Source organism: Ovis canadensis, chromosome 13, assembly GCF_042477335.2.
Source record: "Ovis canadensis isolate MfBH-ARS-UI-01 breed Bighorn chromosome 13, ARS-UI_OviCan_v2, whole genome shotgun sequence".
Taxonomy (NCBI): domain Eukaryota; kingdom Metazoa; phylum Chordata; class Mammalia; order Artiodactyla; family Bovidae; genus Ovis; species Ovis canadensis.
In genome coordinates, this window is record NC_091257.1 from 81,093,105 (window position 1) to 81,111,630 (window position 18,526).

Here is an 18,526-nt window from a genome sequence, read left to right on the forward strand (position 1 = left end):
TGGAGCCACCAGCGGAGGCCGCTTTCCCTGCTGCTGGTGGGCCTCAAGGCCGCAGCATGCAGCCAGTCAGTCAGGCCGCCCAGCTCCGGGGCCAGTCTCCAGCCCTTCACTCCTGGCCTCCTACCGCCACCCCCGAGGCACACCACACCTGGCTCTTGGCACAACAGGGACGGGCCCAGGGTGGCGCTGAGCTTACCCACCTCTCCTGGTCTGGCTCTCCCGGATGAGGAAGGCCCCTCCGTGGTTCCCAGGCAGCAGCAGCAGTTCCTCAGCTTTCTCCCGGCTCAGGCCCTCATACAGCCACCTGGGGGTGGGGAGAGACGGTCGGGGGTCAGCCTGGGGGTGGGTGGGCCAAGACCCTACTGGAGCCTCTCCTGCCTCTGTGGACCTACAATTCCAACTGTCCCATGGAGAGCTGGCCTCGGGGTCTCTCAGGCCCCGCCGCTGTGTCCTGGTCCTGGCTCCAGGGCCCTCAGAGGACAATCTCATGGGGTCAGCCCCAGTCTCCTCTGACTGGAGACCTCATTCCCAAATGGCCAGGGTCTGGGGGGAGGTTAGGTGATCCCAGATTCTCTACTGTCACCCACCCAGTTCCCCCAGCACCCCTACGCCAATCACTCACATTTCTAAGCCTTCACCTCTCTAAGAATTGTTCTTTAGTGAATATTTTAGTTGAAGTTTATTTCATCATTACTATGATTTTCTTTTTACTTCACAACATTGTATTGGTTTTGCCACACATCAACATGAATCTGCCACAGGTGTACACGTGTTCCCCATCCCGAGCCCCGCTCCCACCTCCCCCCCATTTGAAGTTTAAAGTTTACCTATGTAGTCAAACAGTGTGCAGGTGAACATTTACTCATTATCACTGAAATCTCACTTCCATTGGAGCTTATTTGTGGGTCGAAAGTTTGGAACTAGAATGTTCAAGACATTCTAAAAGTTTGAGGAAAAAAATTACGTAGCCCACGGATCTCCATACATTCTTCCAATGCTGGGATTCTTGATAATTCTGAGCCCACATCTTCCTTCCTCTCTTCATTTAATCCCTCACCCATATATGTCCACGAGGGACTTCATTGCCATGGAAAGTTCAAGGAAGTTTTGCAGGAATTTTTTGGCGTACTAGTCCATCTGCGTCACACTGTCCCCAGAGTCATTCCTGGGTTGTTGCTGTTGTTTAGTGGCTAAGTCGTGTCCAACTCTTTGTGACCCCATGGACTGTAACCCACCAGACTCCTCTGTCCTCCACTATCTCCAGAGTTTGCTCAAATGCATGTCCATTGAGTTGGTGATGCCATCTAACCATCTCATCCTCTGCCGCCCCCTTCTCTTTTTGCCTTCAATCTTTCCCAGCATCAGGCTGGGGGGACCAAGCAAAGCCTCCAGAAGCCAGTCTGATGGAAATGGCTGTCATTCTGTGAAATTCCACAGTCTAAGCCAGAGTCAGGGTTGAGCTGATCCCAAGTAAATAAGAAGCTGTGATTCTCTTGGTGCCAGCAGCAAACTTAGCCTAACTTTATAGGAAATAAAACACATCCCTTCATAAAGAGGCTATAAATGAAGTCATGGCCAGAAAGGAGACTGACTCTTAGAGGTAGTCAGTGTTTCCTCAGTTTAAACTTCAGTGTCAGCTATGGACACAAAACTCTGCCCAGCAGGCCTAGGCCACAGAGAGACACGCAGGCCACGTGGGTTTCACCCCGCCTCAGTGTGAACTGATTCTATGAGGGGTTCTCATTTCTCAGGATCAGAGCCAGGCATCCCATGAGCTTCAGAAAGTAAGGCCGTCCCTGAGTTTGGAGTTTGCCTCAGAACTGAAGAGCGGCCGTCACAGCGCACACAGTGACGCGTTCCTTGCTCCAGGGTATTCACTGCCTTTCTCTCTCGACACAGAATTTGCTCTGGAGTCAATCTGTCCTTTACTCTTGGTGAGAGATGGCTCATACTTTGTAAGAGACCATGTGTGCCCAAGTCCAGCCCTCCCAAGTAAATGCCTCTTGGAAAGGCCAGCCAAGGAGGCTCCCTGGGCACACTGATGCTCAGTTATTCTCCACCACCAGATTCTTGTGTGTGCGTGTGTGTTAGTCCCTTCAGTCGTGTCCGACTCTTTGTGACCCCATGGACTGCAGCCTGCCAGGCTCCTCTGTCCGTGGGATCCTCCAGGCAAGTATACTGGAGTGGGTTGCCGTGCCCTCCTCACCAAATTCTTGGCCACCCTCTAAGGACCAGGCACCACATCTCCATGAGGCCTTCGCGAGCCCTCTCCCCTGGGCTCCCAAGCCTTACAGGCTGACCTGAGAGAGTCAGTTGTCAGCTCCTCTGGAGGACAGGGTCCTGGCCTGACTGGCCGCTGACGCCAGCTCTGCTCAGATAAGACTGGGTGTACAGAACCACACTTGTGGGAGGAGACAGCAGGAAGCCCCCTGAGGCAGGGCCTGGGGTGGGGACTCACCCATGGGAGATTCTGGCCACGTGGATGCTGGGTATGCTGTACTCTCTGCCCGAGACGTCCGACAGCACCGTCCACCAGTCTCCATCCCTGGAGAGAGAAGGACGAGGGGGGCCCCTTCTCAGAAGGGCCAAGCCCTGGGAAGTGCTCCTGGGGGATTCACAGGGACCCTCCAGGCTGGGTCCTGTGGCCAGCTGTCCCACCTGAGTGTCCCAGGTTTCCTTGCACCAGCCGGTCCAGGTACCTCCTGGGCAGCAGGTGGTCTAATTCAGGGCCCCTCCCCACTGCTTCTCCCAGCAGGAGTGTCAAGCTGTAGACACCCCGCCTATGTGAGCTCAGCACCAAAGGCCATGCTCTTTTCTCCTGGAAGGAGCCCCTCCCCACTGAGTGCATCTTCAGGGATTGGGGGAAGGGACAGAGCATCCCACCCAGTGCCCTCGGAAGGACTTACTCTGAGACGATGGTCAACGGCTCGCCCAGTCTCAGCGACAGCTCTGCCTGCTCGCCCACTGGGAAACTGCCCAGGGCCACGGCCTTGGCCCGGCTCCTCTCTGAAGGGAGGGACAGAGGTGGTCACCCTCGGGCCAGACGTGAGTTCCGGTGGAGGCTGGGTTCCTCAATCAGTCCTCCCACAGGCACCCGGGGCGGCACGTCTGGTGGGCTCCCAGAGGGTGCCGGGGTCTGATGCTTTTCCATGGGGCTATGTAGAGCCCCAGGGTGCCCAGACATCTCCTGGGGCCCCTCAGGGAGAGGACTGGTGTGGCAAAGGGAGTGGGGCTCCTGACGACAACCCCTTTTTGTTTTTTGACTGTGCAGGGTCTTTGCTGCGGGGTCTTCATTGCAGCGCATGGGTTCTGTGTCGTTGTGCACAGGCTTTCTCGAGTTGCAGCAAGTAGGGGCTACTCTCTAGCTAGTTGCGGTGCGTGGGCTTCTTGCTGCGGTGGGTGGAATATGGGCTCCAGAGTGCGTGGGCTCAGTGGCCGAGGCGCATAGGCTTAGTTGCCCTGTAGCATGTGGGATCTTAGTTCCCGGACCTGGGATAGAACCCGTGTCCCCCTCACTGGCAGGCAGATTCTTAACCACTGGACCACCAGGGAAGTCCCTACAACCCCATTTTTACACAGATCATCACAGGAGATTTTGATAGAGGATTCTGCTGCTCAGCAAACTTAAAACTGACAGTTCTAAGCAGGTATTAGCCTGGATTTCTGAGCTCAGCTTCTGAAAGGCACTGATGAGGTGGTTACCAGATGGACCAGCTTTGAGGGGCTGGGAGGGGGACACGAGAGGGTGAGGGCTCCTGGAGGGGCCCAGGACATCACCCATCTGGACGGGCGCTGTAACTCTGGGCTGCCTGCACGTAGGCAGAGTGGTTCTCCCGTGACTTTTGTCCTGAGCAACAGGGGTAAGTCTGCACTGCCCGCTCGGAAGAAGTGCAGTCCCAGACCCGCTGTGACAGGCCTGGCCCAGAGCAGGAGCCCAGCAGGAGCGCATGGCTCTGCCAAGTGTCCGAGTCACACACCTGCCATATCTTGCTGAACACCTGCTGTATGCATTGTCTCTATTCAGCCCCATGACACAGCAAAGCAACTGAGGCTCCGCAGGGTGCTCTGCTGGGAGTCCTTCCCCACCCATGGGGCACTGCTCCTGGGCCCAGGGAGGGTGGACTGGCCTGCACAGCACATCTCTGAAAGGCCCAGACTGCCTGGGAGGCTGACGTTCAAAGAGGGAGTCACAGAGACAGAGGATGCCAAGCCACCCCCACACCTACCCTACCCCACCAGGACTGGTCCTGAGAACACAGGGGCCTTGAGGCCTAATCTTGAAGTTGGAGAGCAGAAGGCAAACAGCTATCTTTAGCACAGGATTTTCATCCCCTCATCCCACTGGGCACCAGCCTGTCCCATCTAACTAGACCTCCTGATGCCTGTCCAGGCCCACTTTTACTGAAAAATCCCATCCTACTGAGCACCCTTCACCCATACCCCAGTGGCCCCCTCCCCTTCTTCCTCATCCCGTCTCAGTAGGGGCCTCTGCATCAAGCTATGAGAAGCAGTCGGGGCCAGAAAGAAAGGTTTATGTAACTCATAGATGCTCCTCAGGGCCTGAGAGGCCTCTGTGAGGCCCTCTAGACAGAGCTGGGGCCCTAGGAAGCGAGGCAGAGAGAGAAGAGGACAGACAAGGACCCAGGGGATGGGGCAGGGCAGACACAGTGCTGGACTCTTTATGGGGGCTGAGGGCCTCCAGGACATGGACAGAGTGAGACTGAGATTCCGGAAATGGACTGGTTCATGCATATTCTCCCAGACCCACATGGAGATCCCCTTGTTGACCCCAGACTAGAGTCCTCAGACCCTGGGGCTTGGCCATCCCACGGGTCAGGGGAATGCCTGATGCTCAAATACACGGTGCGAGTAAGTCTGGGGAGGGTGTCCTGTGACAAGAATGGAAGCAGGTGGCCAGAAGGGCCCCTCTCCCTTCTGGAGCCCTGGCTTTGCATCCCCAGGAGCCACTGAGTTGCACAGGCTGCCCCCTGATGGGTCCCCTCCAGTGGCTGAGTCATCTTCATCCTTCACTCCTTGGATTAGATGAAATGTCCCCTCCCTGACGAGCCCCTCAGCCCACACTCTGAATCAGAGACCCTTAAAACTGTCACCAAAATCTAACACAATTGTGACTGATGGTTGCTTTAGCTCCTGTCTCAGGGGCTATGCCTGCCTTGTTCACAGCTGTGGCCCGTCCTTCCCCTGGAGACCCTGGGAGAGGGGGGTACCCACTTCCCCTCTGTTCCCACAGGCAGGGAGGGCCCCAGGACACCTGCTGGGGGTCACCCCTCTCAGCTGCCTTGCCGTGAGTCAGAGCTGCTTTGGGGGCACTGCCTGTGGCTTGATTCAGAGGAAATAAGGTGGAGGTCTATGTGGTTTCCAGATCTCTTCCTGCAGGGCCCCAGACTCTGGGTGCACAGTGAGTGGCAAAGAGGAGGCAGCTGCCTGCCCACCAGCTGTCTGCAGCGTCCAGGTGTCAATAACACCTGGATCTGGGAACTGGGGGAGGCTGGTATTAAAGAAGGGAGGATACTGGGCCTTCCCTGGGGGTCCAGTGGTTAGGACTACTGACTTCTACTGCAGGGGGCATGAGTTTGATCTGTGGTCGGGGAACGATGATCCTGCATGCTCTGCGGTGTGGCCAAAAAAGAATACAAATAATAAAAAACAAAAGAAAGAAAGAAAGGATATTGGGGATGGGGGCAGAGGAGTGGAAAGGACGCCCCCGCCAGTGTAGAGGACTTTTCAGATTGGGGGCAACACCTGCCGAACACAGACATCCAGACTGTGGCTCTGCATGCTCCCACTTCTGTTTAACTGTGTGGCTGTGTCCTTCCTCCTAAAAGTGCTGATGGTTTAGAGTAATTTTGTTATCTGTGATGGTTACTTTTGTGTGTCAGAGTGGCTAGCCCACAGTACTCAGATATTGGGTCAAATAGTAGTCTGGACGCTGCCATGCTGCTGTTTCCTTAGAGGAGATTAACATTCAAGTCAGTTGTTGTTCAGTCATTAAATTGTGTCCAACTCTTTGCAACACTGTAGACTGCAGCACACCAGGCCTCTTTGTCCTCCCTGGAGTTTGCTCAGCTTCATGGCCATCGAGTCAGTGATGCTCTCTAACCATCTCATCCTCTACCACCCGGTTCTCCCTTTGCCTTCAATCTTTCCCAGCAACAGGGGCTTTTCCAATGATTTAAATCAGTAGGTTTTGAATTACCCTCCACAAAGTGAGTGGATCTTCTCCAGTCAGTTGAAGATTGAGAGAAAAAGGCTGATGTCCTTCGAAGAAGAGAGAATCCTGCCTCCAGGCTCCACTCTGGAATTCAGCAGCATCAGCTCCTCCCTGGTCTCCAGCCTGCTGACCTGCCTTGCAGACTTCAGACTGGCCACTCCACAACTACGTGGGCCAACTTCTTAAATTCTCTTACACGTGTGCACACACATACTCTACTAGTTCTCTCTCTCTCGCTGGGGGCCGCTGACAAATGCATTATCGAAATCCCAAATCAGAAAGTGATGTTAGACAGGATTTGTGGGCTGTTTTAGGGAACAAGAAAAAACTGGGGCTATAGTTCTAACATCAAAGTATTAGATACTGCAGGATATTCTGATGGCCTAATCATCTTAATCATCTGACTCACTGGAAAAGACCCTGATGCCAGGAAAGCCTCAAGGTGGGAGGAGAAGGGGATGACAGAGGACAGGATGGTTGGATGGCATCACCAACTCGATGGACACGAGTTTGAGCAAGCTCTGGGAGTTGGTAATGGACAGGGAAGCCTGGCATGCTGCAGTCCGTGGGGTTGCAGAGTAGGACACGACTAAGTGACTGAACTGAACTGCACTGAACTGAATCATCATAAAAACAGACATTTTTAGTCAGGACTGCCTTAGAAAACAATGATAGGTTTAGCCTATGCCTTGTATGAACTCATTTTTCTAGGCATCATAGCTCTATTTTGCTTCAAGTATTTCATAGCACCTCTCAGGATAACAGCATCACCATCCAGCAGAACTTTCTGTGCTGATGGAAATGTTCTATAATTGTGTTGTCCAATAAGGTAGCTACTAGCTACATATGGCTGGTGAGCACTTAAAATAAGGCTGGTGTGACTGAGGAGCTGAATCTTTGATTTTCATTAATTTCAGTCTAAACTGAAATAGCAATATAATGTTAGTGGCTGTGGTAATGGATGGTGCAGCTTTGGAGAACAGTGGAAGTGGGCTGGTCTGAGAGCTGCAGCTCAGCCTCTGGATAAGCTGAGTTAGGAGGAGGGAAGCCGTGGGAGATGCCTAGGGCCCATCACACCCTCCAGTTCGCTCCTGTCACCCTCTCACATATTCTAGTTTATCTGGTTTAATGTTCTGACCACTAATATGTATGCTCCGCGAGAGCAGGGACCCTGGCTGTGGGGTTCACGGGGAGGCGAACGCTCGAAGCTGTGTTTATACTTAAAGCTGTGTCGCAGTGGCTGGTCAGGAAGGCGCTGGCTGCCCTGGAGCCCATGGCTTACCTGCTTGCATGGGCTCAGGATCCTGGCCTTGCACACACGGGCTGAAGCTTGGACTTGGAAGGGCTTTCCCCCTGCTGGGCTGACTTCCCATCGTTCCTCAGAAGAACACTCAGGAGCACATCGCCAAGAGAAATCTGAGAGAGATGCTGTGATGGGGACGCACCATGACTCCCCAAGCCTGGTGCCCAGACCCCTGCCTCCTCCCGCTCCTGACCACCCCTCCTCCACCCCGCCCAGCCCCAGCTCAGCCCTGCAGACCTCCTGGCTGACACAAGGGAATGAGGTCCCTCCCTTCAGGACCAGGCTCCAGCCCTCCTCCCCACCAGCCTCTGAAGGCTTTCTGCAAACCGGACCTTGTTTTCTTTCCATCCCATCTTTTCTACGCCGCAGCCATGCTCCATTCAATGTTTCTGGGCCTTTCCCTGTGTGAAGTCCCCTCCCACTGGCTGGGAGACCTTTTTCCCATTTCCGGCCTGTCTGTATCCCACCCTCCCCAGGAAGTTTTCCCTGAATCCCCCAGCCCTAGCTGCTCATTGCCATGGTTCCTCAGAACCACTGCCTTACCTGGGATCACATTCTGGCACCTGGGGGGCAAGGGCCAATGACAGGACAGAGTTCATTCATCCCAGGCACACCGGGACCCATGGCTAGGTGGGCAAGGGGGATCTGAGGGGGCTTGGGAGCTGGCGTGTCTCGCAAGCTACGGCGACACTGAGAACACAGTGACTAGTATCACAGGGCAAAGCAGGATGCCTGGGAGCCTGCATGACACAGTGATGACTTGCAAGTCTTCACAGGACTGGTAGTCGAACCATTTCCCTCTCTGCCTCCATTTCCTCATTTGAAAAAGGGGATAACGACACCCGCCATACGGGCCTGAGAGATAACTCGTGTGAAGAGGCTGGCCAGCACCTGCTTTTCCTTTCTCACACCCTTAATGTCACTTCACCAGAGGCTGTTTCTGGGGACCTTCCTTTGTGCCCCTCTTGGCTCCCTGTTGTGCTCTTCCCAATTTTTAATTATTCATGTACTGGGGCGTTTGTTTAACCAGTCATGATTTCATAGCATGCTGTGAATAAGGACCTCTCTGTTTGCCCATTTCCTCGGCATTTTCACCCACAGATGGCACCTGATGCACATTACCTAAATGGATGGAGTGATTATAAGCTCTTTGGATAGGTTTCTCATCCTTGTTTGTTATTGTTTCATCTCTAAGCTGTGCCCAACTCTTGCAACCCCATGGGCTGTAGCCCGCCAGGCTCCCTTGTCCACGGGATTCTCCAGGCAAAAACACTGGGGTGGGTAGCCATTTCCTTCTCCAGGGGATCTTGCCCATTATCCTTAGAATAATTAACATTCTCGTTTCCATGGTAATGCTGACTTTTTCAAACAATATATTACTGAGATGTTGCAGGAAGGTGGTTTCATTCTTTGAGACAGTTTCAGTCTTTTCCTTACAGACAGAACACGATTACACCAGTGTGGGGACATGGCAGGCTCCATCCTGCCTTTGAACATCTAGCTGCTCACCATGATCATGGAGGGGCTCCCAGGGCCTCACCAGCCATCCTGTCTGAGGAGTAAAGGTGCTGCCTTAGAGGTTAGTACATTTATCTGTGAAACCATCTGCCATCTCATGCCATCGACGGGGAAAACAGGATCTGTTTGCTCTCCCTCCTTGGGGAGCTCAGGCCCACCCTTAGGGGATGGCTCCTGGTAGCCACTTCCTGCTCAGACTTGGAAATCCTGAAGCCTTGGCAGCCCGAGCTGGTGCCGCTGCCTCCTGGGGTCTCTGCTTCCCTCAACGTCAAGGCAGCTTTTCATGGTCAGGTTTTCAACAGTCCTGCTGGTCCCAGCCTTTCCTTCCCTTGGGTATGAGGTACAGACATGGGTCCAGAAAACCCCTGGGACAGATCATGCCTGGCTAGCGCTAGGGCGTAATTCAGACCAACGGAACTCAAGCTGTGTGACCTCAGGCAAAGCACGCGACTTCTCTGAGTCTCATGTGTGAATCTGGGAATAATACTGACACCATGGGTTGTGAGAAGCTGAGCAGCCTGGCAGGGAGAGTGCGCTAAGCGAAGGTTGCTTTCTTCTCCTTGAGCAAGACAATGTCACCACAGTTACCAACCACACTAAACCCAGAGGCTTCTTCCCGCTGCAGGCAGAGGTGGGGGCTGGGCCCATGGGAGGCAGGAGAACCCTGCACTCAGGCTGCCAGCCTGCAGCACTCTGCCAGCTCCCTTCACCTGGTCAGGTCAAGGTCAGGAAGACTTCTGGGGGAAAAATGAAGACCGTGGGTGGGCAGACCTAGAAGGAGGCAGTGGTATTGGCCCAAACTTAGAGAAGAATCTAATAACTGTGTATCTGAACAACTTACTCATGTTAGGCACTTTGCAGGGGCCCAGGCACGGGCGGAAGGAAAGAGTTAAAGACAGCTGAGGTCAGCACACCGCCCATACTGTTTTGATCATTGCACTTGACCTTTTGAGAGATCCCAGGGTTTGAATACCATTCCAAACAATGACCAGGGCCCAGAGAAAGTGACCTCACACTCTGTTGGTAGCTGGTTAGTGCAGACCTGGGTCTACAGTCTTCTGTGTGTTTGTGCTTCTGAAGGTAATTTCTCAGTGCTGGAGGTAAGTCACAGATTTGGATTGAGCTAAAGGGAGAACCCCTGCCCTCCCTTTTAGCTGAGAAAGATCAGCTGAAGACTTTTGAAAGAAACTGTAGACTCCAGAACTTTACTCCTCGTATCCACTGACACCATACAGCTATCACTCAGAGAGGGTCCCCTAGTCACACAGTAAGTTGGGAACTGAGATGGGACCAGAATGGGCATGAAAAGCAGCTGGAGGGAACAGCAAAGGGGGAGAGGAGGACCCTCAGAAGCCGTTTCTCACAGCCTCAGCAGAACCAACTCCCCGTCCCCTTGAGCTTATTTCCCAACTGTATAGCCCACTCCCAGTCTTGAGGGGACCATCCTTCCTCACAGTCCCAAGGCCATCAGAAAATAAAAACAAGCATACTTACTGGTTTCCTGTCATCAGAGTCTTGGGGTGGGGGCCCAGCTAAGTCACATGCTTTAGCTGAAGAGGTTGGAGCTCTGGGTGGGATGGAAAGTCTTCTGGAAGTCTGCCAATGTCCTTGGTTCTAGGCCACCTAGAAACCTCTTGGCCTGTGAGAGTCTTCAGGGAGCTTTGAGGAGCTCGGCATCTGCCTGTGTAAGCGGTCTGTACCCCGCGGATGGGACAGGAGCCCCGTGCTCCTCAGAGACCTCTGACAAGGTGGTCCTGTCAAGTAGAGCCAGGTGGGGAAGCAGGACCCGCGTCTCTGAGCTCTGCTGCAGGGTCCTCGGGGCTCCCGGCTCACATCTGCAGGCTCTGTGGTTCTCACAACCACCCGTTTCCTCTGACGGCATCACAGACCATCAAGGAGCCACCTTCCCCAAGTTCCTGTTTGTGGGGGAGAAGCAGCTGCCGCGTCACGATCCTGGAGGGAGAGGTTTCTCTTCTGGCTCTGGGGTTTGGGTCTGCTCTGAGGAACACAGACCCAAGGTAAATGGGTAGCCAGGCTTCCCTGACCACCACCATCACCTGAGGGCCTGCTAGTCTCAGATCCCTGAGACCCTCCCACATCTTCTGAATCCAAGTCAGCAGAGGAGCAGCCCCCAGACTGAATCTTGACCACTCCAAGAGATTCCCCTGGCTGGCAAGTATGGGAAGCATTGCCAAGAAGGGTGGTGTCCCAAAATTTACTGTCTAGGAAGCCCCTGGGGATCTTGTTAAACAGTAGATTCTGGTTCTGTGAGTCTGGGTGGGGCTCAAGATTCTGCATTGCTAACAACTCCCAGTGGATAAAACCATGTTGACCATCTGGGAGCCACACTGTGCATAGCAGGACCTGGACAGTGGTTCAAGTGTGGTCCCTAGGCCAGCAGCCCCAGTATCATCTGGGATTTTGTTTCATAGGAGGATTCTCAGGGCCCATCTTCAAAGTAAAGTAGCTCAGTTGTGTCCAACTCTTTGCAACCCTCACGGACCATAACCTACCAGGCTCCTCTGTCCATGGGATTTTCCAGGCAAGAGTACTGGAGTGGGTTGCAATTTCCTTCTCCAGAGTATCTTCCCAACCCAGGGATCGAACCTGGGTCTCCAGCATTGCAGATAGATGTTTTACCATCTGAGCCACCAGGGAAGACAGGGAGGATTCTTAGGGCCCATCTTAGGTCTACCCAAACAGAAACTCCATGGTGGAGGGCCAGCAACCTGTCTGCACAAGCCCTCCAGGTGATCCTTGATGCATTCCCTAACCTTGAGACTCACTCCACTAGGATGAAGAATCTCTGATAGAATTGTCTCTGATTGGTGTGCTTAAATCAGTTATTAACATTTATTTAAATAAATTTAAATAAAAACCTCAGCTCATTAGCATCTAAATAATCATACCCACTCATTATCTCCTCTTTAAGGGGCTTAGCAATCCTGGAGACAGATGCTTTGAACGCAAAACTGTCATTTCACAGACAATGCAGCCTGTTTTGGGGCCTTGCCATACCTGGATTCACACGGTCTCCCATTCTCCTGGGGAAGGCTTGAGATTTAACTCCTGAGGCACGTGATGTGGAGAGTGGAGGGCCACAGTGGAAGTGTCTCCTTTTTAAGAAAGTTCTAACCAGCATGCTACAGTGGGTGACGACCCCTCAAGGATGTGGCCTGTGGCTGGGAGGAACCTGATCGCAGCCCCAACCACCTGCTCTTGCCTCCACACCACTGTGCTGTCCATCTTTCCATCTGACAGCCTTTCACACTGGCCTTAAGGAGCAGTACATGAGCAAGGAACGAAGTAGGCAAAGACATCTCTGGTCTCAAAATATTCCCACCATATGCTCTCCCATTCCACTCAGGGAGGCACCTGAAAATGAGAGAGTTTAAAGCCTAGATGTGCTGCTCTATTAGTTTCTTGATTATTTTTAAGTTAGTTACCTCTGGGCCTGTTTTCTCATCCATAAAACTGGAATAGGTCTACCTTCCTGGATCAGAGAAGGGACAGGCAAGAAGATGAAAGGGCTCAATCTGCAGTGAGTGCTCAATAAAAGCCTTAATAAAACATGAAAATGCATTGATTCTGGAAGAACTAGGAACCTTGTCAAGTAGGTGTCTCTGGCGACATCACTTAACTTTCCTCAACTGTTCTTTGTAAAACGCACTGCCCACTTCGCAGAGCTGCCACAAGAACTGGGTGAGAAAATTTACACGGAAAAGCTTAACATAGTCATCGTGTGTAGCGTCTACCTGGCCACTTCCTTACCTCTCACAAAGTAGGCGTGCCAACTTCTTTAATATTGAATAGGAAGAAAGAAAATGAAAATGAGAAGAGGATGAGTACGGTAAGGATCAGCTGGGTGTAGTCAGTTGGGGCCTGACTCCAGGCACAAAGCCAAGCTGGAAAAGAGGCAACCATCCGTGCTGTGCAGCCAAGACGGCCGGAGCAGGGTGGGTTCTCAGAGCAGCCCTGGCCATCAGACCTCCTGCAGCTCTGGAACTCCATGCTGGATGGTTTTGTCTGGAACTCAGCGCGGACACCTAATCTGCCCACGGGCACTGGTTTCCTGTCCTCTACTAGGAGAGGCAGGGTCGAGTAATTTTACAAGTATCTCCTACAGACACTGCGACCTGGGTATACTGGTAGCCGCAGCCCCTGGATCATTCCACCCCCCTGGAATTATTCTTGGGGGGCAGGGTACAAAGTGCCCCTTCTGGAGAAACACAGCCTGGTCTGTTGGTGGAGCCCTGGCAGGCGGCTGCGGATTACTGCACGAGGGAGGGGGAACGCGGCAACAGTGCGAGGGCTGAGCTGAGATGCTGAATGCCTTCCTGAGACCTCACCTGCTCCTCCATCACAAACCAGTGATCAAGCTTCTCCTGGTTTTTCCTCTGCGGGGAATACAGGTGTGTCAGGTGGACTCTGGGTTCAGTCCCTGCTGGCCTACTGGCGTGATCATCTCGGGCAAATGACTAATCCCGGGACTTGGTTTCCTCACTTTACGTGGATGGTGTCGCTGGGTGGATGATCATCAGGCATGTGACCCAGTATGAAGCCCACGCGCAGTCCCCGCCAGAGCCCCAGGACGTGGCTTGAGAGAAGTCACACCAGCCACTGGGTAACAATGAGACATATACAGCTTTATTTCGTCATCTGTAAAAAGTCGTACTCCGGCAGAGGGATGCATTCCCTATCTGAGCAGAAAGCGAATGCTACATCTGAAAAGCCCCTTCCTAGGACTGAAATTGTGTAACCCTGAGCTGACATCTCTGTGCTGTCAAAGCGGGACCCTTACTGGGAGGCAATTGTTTTCACATTCCTCCTGGAGACACTCTCTGGGTGGCTGTGACCCCCTCACATAGCAGTGGACCAAACACAATTCTACCTGGTCGGGGTGCCCTTATGGTCCCTTCCCTCTTAGAAGAGGGAGTTCACCGGATTAACTTTCTGAGAAGTGGGTTCTATCTTTCATTTAGGCTCCATTAAGTCTTCTGAAATCAAGGTTCTACTTATAAAGCATCATACTGTGTTAATGTCTGTTCCTCTCCCTCCAGCCATTTCCTCAACATCTATATAATTTTCAGGCTAGACTTCTCCCTTCTGGGGGGATGGAGAGATGTAGAGTGCTTCTCCTGGGAGGCGCCTCCTTCCGATGTCTGGTGTGTGGCATCAGACACTGCAGAGACATCAATTTTGCTCTGACAGAGCAGAGGCCTGGAATTTGTTTTCCACCTTCCTGCGCTAAGAGAGTCCAATAATTAAGCCCCACTCATTCCTTCAGAAAAATGCCACATTGCATCAGAATGTCATCGTTCATGGGCTTCTAAGAGAACATATCCCTTCCTTTCATTTATAGGATACACGAATTCAACTGGACAGGAGAAGGTGGCTGGCCACCTGGCCTGCTTTTCTATGTAATAGGTTCCCTTCTATTGGTCACAATCAACAATCCAAACAGGAATTATGATCTTCCACCTTCCTCAGATCTCCTCTCTACTGAAGTCACTTCACAAATCTTGACCATCAGAGAGGAACCGAAAGAGAATGTAACGGCCTACCTAGAAACCTAGAATCCTGTTCTGCATATTTCTCCTAAAACCACCACTGAAAATGCCAAAAAAAGAGTCCCTTTTTTTTGTTTTTGTCTGCGAAGCTCTACAAGAAAGCATGTCTAAAATCACAAAACTATGCACACACAAACACAGACACGCGTGCTCACACACACACGTCAGGAACCAAAGAATCTTAGATACATAGTTGGGAAAGCACAGGGAAAGGCTGGTAAGAGAAGATACGGAGATCTGATCAGCTAAAGAGGTTGGAATGTTACAGAAATGGCATGGAAGTGGTTCTTGGTACATACAAAAAGGAGGGTGGGCAGGCAGAGAGGATGATAAATCCAGGATACCAGAAAGAGAGTCAGTGGCCATGCAGGAGTTAAAGATAGATGCCAGATTGCTGGATGAAGTGTTATATTATGGAGTGGCTGTTTGAAGGAGGATGGACTTGCATGGTCCTGGGGAGGAGCGTTTGCTTAGCAGGACACTTCCATGGTCTGGTGTCTGTCCAGAACATCAGGGGACTCAGAGGATTCTTGAGTTCCATCTGACTGATTGCTGGCAACAGATCGGCTGAAGGCACTTTCTCCAGAGCCGATGCTACTTGAGGTGGAGTGGGTTCGGGATCGGGCGAGCCGGGTCATGCTGGCAGATGGGACTGTAAGAGAGAACGGAGACGACTAGAGGCAAGAGCTGTGGTTAAGCTCAGCTAATCTAGAAGTTTCACCAAAGGCTTTACATGTAGCTTTCCCAACCCATCATCTAAGGTGACACCAGGACGAGACACAGCCATCCGACTTTGCTCTAGGTGAGGGGCTCTAGGCAAGGCTGCTTTAATCCTCTGGATCTGGCTGAAGTCTCAGCTGGTTCTAGTCTACAGCAGAACAATGGTGAACTAAGGCCAGAGTACAACCTCTTAGCTATGCCCATGCCATCCATACAGTGATTAGGAAGAAGGCTTTGGGAACCCAAACAGGTAGCCCAAACCTGCGACGCATGCAAGACTGAACCAAGGAAAGACAGACCACACCACACAAGTACGAGGGTGTTTCACACACACAGTGCAAGCCCGATACAACAAGACCACCATCCGTGTCCACAGGTGACCCCTGCTACCTGGGGAGGAGACATGTAGGCCGGTGAGGGGCAGGGAGGGCAGGGGGGCCTGGAGCTGGCCGCTGCACAGGCACTGAGGTGCAGGCTGACTGCGAGAAAGCGCATTGGAGGTCCATGTAAGTCAGACTGCTGTTGTGCTGCTGCCCTGGCTGTAAGGTCCTTCCAGCTTGGCTAGGAAAGGGCCTAACCTGGCCTACCTCCCTGCCTGCCTTTCTAAGACATGAGCCACTCCTCCAGCTGTCATTTCAATGCTGGGGTCAGAAGATGCCAGTACCTGCATTCTCCAGGCACAGGCCCCAGCCCTCATAATTGAGAACCCTGTGTCTGGGAGTTAACTCAAGGATCACTCAGTAGGTGGTGGTGATGGAAGAAGGGCCCCCTATGAAGTTTCAGCTGCTGCTGTGACCCTGGCTGTTACAACCCACCCCTTTATTCCTGGGGGACCAGGGCTGGACTGGCAGGCTAGCTCTCTCGGGGCACCATGAGCCGCGTTCTATCGGGCTCTCACTGCACAGGGAAACCACGGACATGCTGCGGACAGCCAGTGTAGCTAGGAGAGCATCGCTGGGAGGCAGGGGTGGGGCCAGCACAGAGGAAGGTACCTGACTCGGTGCTCAGGTGACTGAGCTGCACGTACGGGACTGGAAGCAGGATGGACACAGGAAAAGGCAGGTTAGCGACCTGAGAGTGCCAAGTGGTAAACTTGGCTACCTGGCAGACACTGACAGAACAAACTAAGCCAGGGGCAAAATTTTTTTCTAAGGTTCCAGAAAGGAGGGAAGGCTAACTGATGCTTCAATAACATCTTGGATGGTACTTCTCTCAACTAGTCAAAGGCAACTGCTTTTCCCTCCACTATTAACAGCCAGCCTGCCTGGATAATGAACTGCTTCCTAGGAAAGGAGAGGGACTTCTGCTCCTCCCAGGGAGCCAGAGGGACAGGGGTGTGGGCTCGGTTGGTAGTGGCTCACAGACGGGGATGACACGGCCACTCCAGACGAGACGTACACGGGCTGCCTGCCAAGTACAGGGCTGCACCCAGGGGTCCAGCTGCTGCCCAGAGCAGCTGCCCAGGGGTCATTAATCACACTGACACCAAGGACAGGAGAAAAATCACCCTACTGGATTCAGAGCTCTGTACCTGGGTAGACGGGTTTTCCTTTTTAAAACTCCAAGAAAGGAGCCAGTGAGGATATCCTGGGACAAATGAGAAAGCTGAGGGGTCTCACAATACAAGAGACCAGGACAGTGGCACATGATACAACACATTCTTGGATTCACTCTGAAATACTCTGCAAGTTTGTCTCCTGTGGGGAGCAGACTTCACTGATTTAACCTGTTTCTCTAGACCAGGAATCATTAACCAGCTAAATGCAAAAGCAAGTAATAACCTCGGATTCACAGCCAGGACTGCCAAAGCTTCAGTGGTTGAACATGTGGACTCTGGAGTTAGACTGAATCATGGCTCTGCAGCTGAACTGTTATCCTGAGAAACATGCTTAGCCTCTAAACCTCAATTTCCTCTTCTGTAAAATGGGACTAATAGCAGAACTTACCTCTTAAGGTTAAGAATACAGAGTGCCTGGCACAAAGTAAGTGCTCAGTAAGCATTAGCTCGTCTTTGTATATATGCGCAGCAAAAGAATCTTTCATAAAAAATTTTGGTTTCTACTTAACTTCAGCCTGGCTAGCACAGAGGTCGTTACGCCCTGAGAACTGAGCGCTCCCCAGATGCCAAAATGACCCCATTTATCAATAAATCTTGGTTAGAACAGAAAGTTATGTACTACTCACTGTAGCCCATTCCCTGCAAAAAGTACTTGAAGGCCTCGGTGAGCTTCCCAGGCTAGGGAGACAAAAGAAGAAGCTATTAATCTTTGCACAGACACAACTGAAATCAAATGCGTGCTTTTTAAAAAAAAGTCTCCTTACCTGAACTACTTGGGGTAGGCCACCACAGTCTGCCATCTAGAAGGGAAAAGCATATAAGTCAGCTGAGACTTGAATACACTTAAGGGAAATGCTCTGAATATCCACCGTCCTGTCAAACAGGACAGAATCAAATTTTAGGTTCCTTAATTTAATGTTTAACTGTACCCTAATGTCCATCTTCTCAACGCACTCTTTTTGTTTTTTAATTAATTAATCTACTTTTGGTTGCACTGGGTCTTCACTGCTGCACTCATGCTTTCTCTAGTTGCGGAAAGCGGGGGCTACTCTCTAGCTGTGGAACGCAGGTGCCTCATTGCGATGGCTTCTCTTGCTGTGGAGCGTGGGCTCTAGAGTTTGTGGCTTCAGAAGTTGCAACACACGGGCTTAGCCGCTCCACAGCATGTGGGATCCTCTCAGATCAAGGACTGAACCATACATATCCCCTTCACTGGCAGGCAAATTCTTTCCCACTGAGCCACCAGGGAAGTCCCTCCTCAATGCACTCTTATACACAGACCTAAACTCTAGCAATAACTTTGGATATAATTCTGAAAGATTATTCACTATTTATTAATCAGTAGTGCAGGGCCCGGCATTCAGGCCTATGTCAGGAATTTTCCATTCAGGTGATAGTAACGTTAACTACTACCTTGGTTCTGCCTCTACCTGGAGGATTTAGTTTCAGAGTCCTCAAGCAGTGTGACCCCTACTTCTCAGGGCACCAAACTCGTAAAAGTTCCCTCTCAACTCTACACTGTCTCCACTTCATGACTAACGGGAGGTCTACGATCAGGCACTGATGCTGAATTCAGCCAACCTGCTTGGTCAGCCACTTTAATTTCACTGTTGGAAGTGATGAGG

At 52.0% G+C, this 18,526-nt stretch overlaps 2 protein-coding genes across 9 annotated transcripts in view; both read right to left on the reverse strand.

The window, feature by feature from the left end:
* SLA2 (Src like adaptor 2) overlaps positions 1-11,129 on the reverse strand; it is a 28,453-nt gene extending 17,324 nt beyond the window's left edge. Inside the window, exons 1-5 of one of the 5 annotated variants that reach the window (XM_069548490.1) lie at positions 10,548-11,129; positions 7,515-7,648; positions 2,907-3,006; positions 2,459-2,545; positions 201-304 (exon numbers count right to left, since the gene is read on the reverse strand). In XM_069548490.1, the coding sequence (XP_069404591.1) occupies positions 201-304; positions 2,459-2,545; positions 2,907-3,006; positions 7,515-7,605 (382 nt within the window). In that variant the 5' untranslated portion in view covers positions 7,606-7,648; positions 10,548-11,129. Of the gene's footprint in view, positions 1-200; positions 305-2,458; positions 2,546-2,906; positions 3,007-7,514; positions 7,661-8,078; positions 8,249-10,547 lie in introns of those variants that run through there. The other 4 variants (XM_069548489.1, XM_069548493.1, XM_069548494.1 and 1 more) reach the window with 4 other exon arrangements.
* A 2,549-nt stretch (positions 11,130-13,678) lies between these two features.
* Positions 13,679-18,526, reverse strand: part of NDRG3 (NDRG family member 3) — a 60,555-nt gene continuing 55,707 nt past the window's right edge. For all 4 annotated transcript variants that reach the window (XM_069548503.1, XM_069548507.1, XM_069548505.1 and 1 more), the window contains 3 exons: positions 17,666-17,701; positions 17,528-17,579; positions 13,679-15,275 (listed from right to left, as the gene is read on the reverse strand). In XM_069548503.1, coding sequence (XP_069404604.1) covers positions 15,094-15,275; positions 17,528-17,579; positions 17,666-17,701 — 270 coding nt within the window. In that variant the 3' untranslated portion in view covers positions 13,679-15,093. The remainder of the gene's footprint in view (positions 15,276-17,527; positions 17,580-17,665; positions 17,702-18,526) is intronic.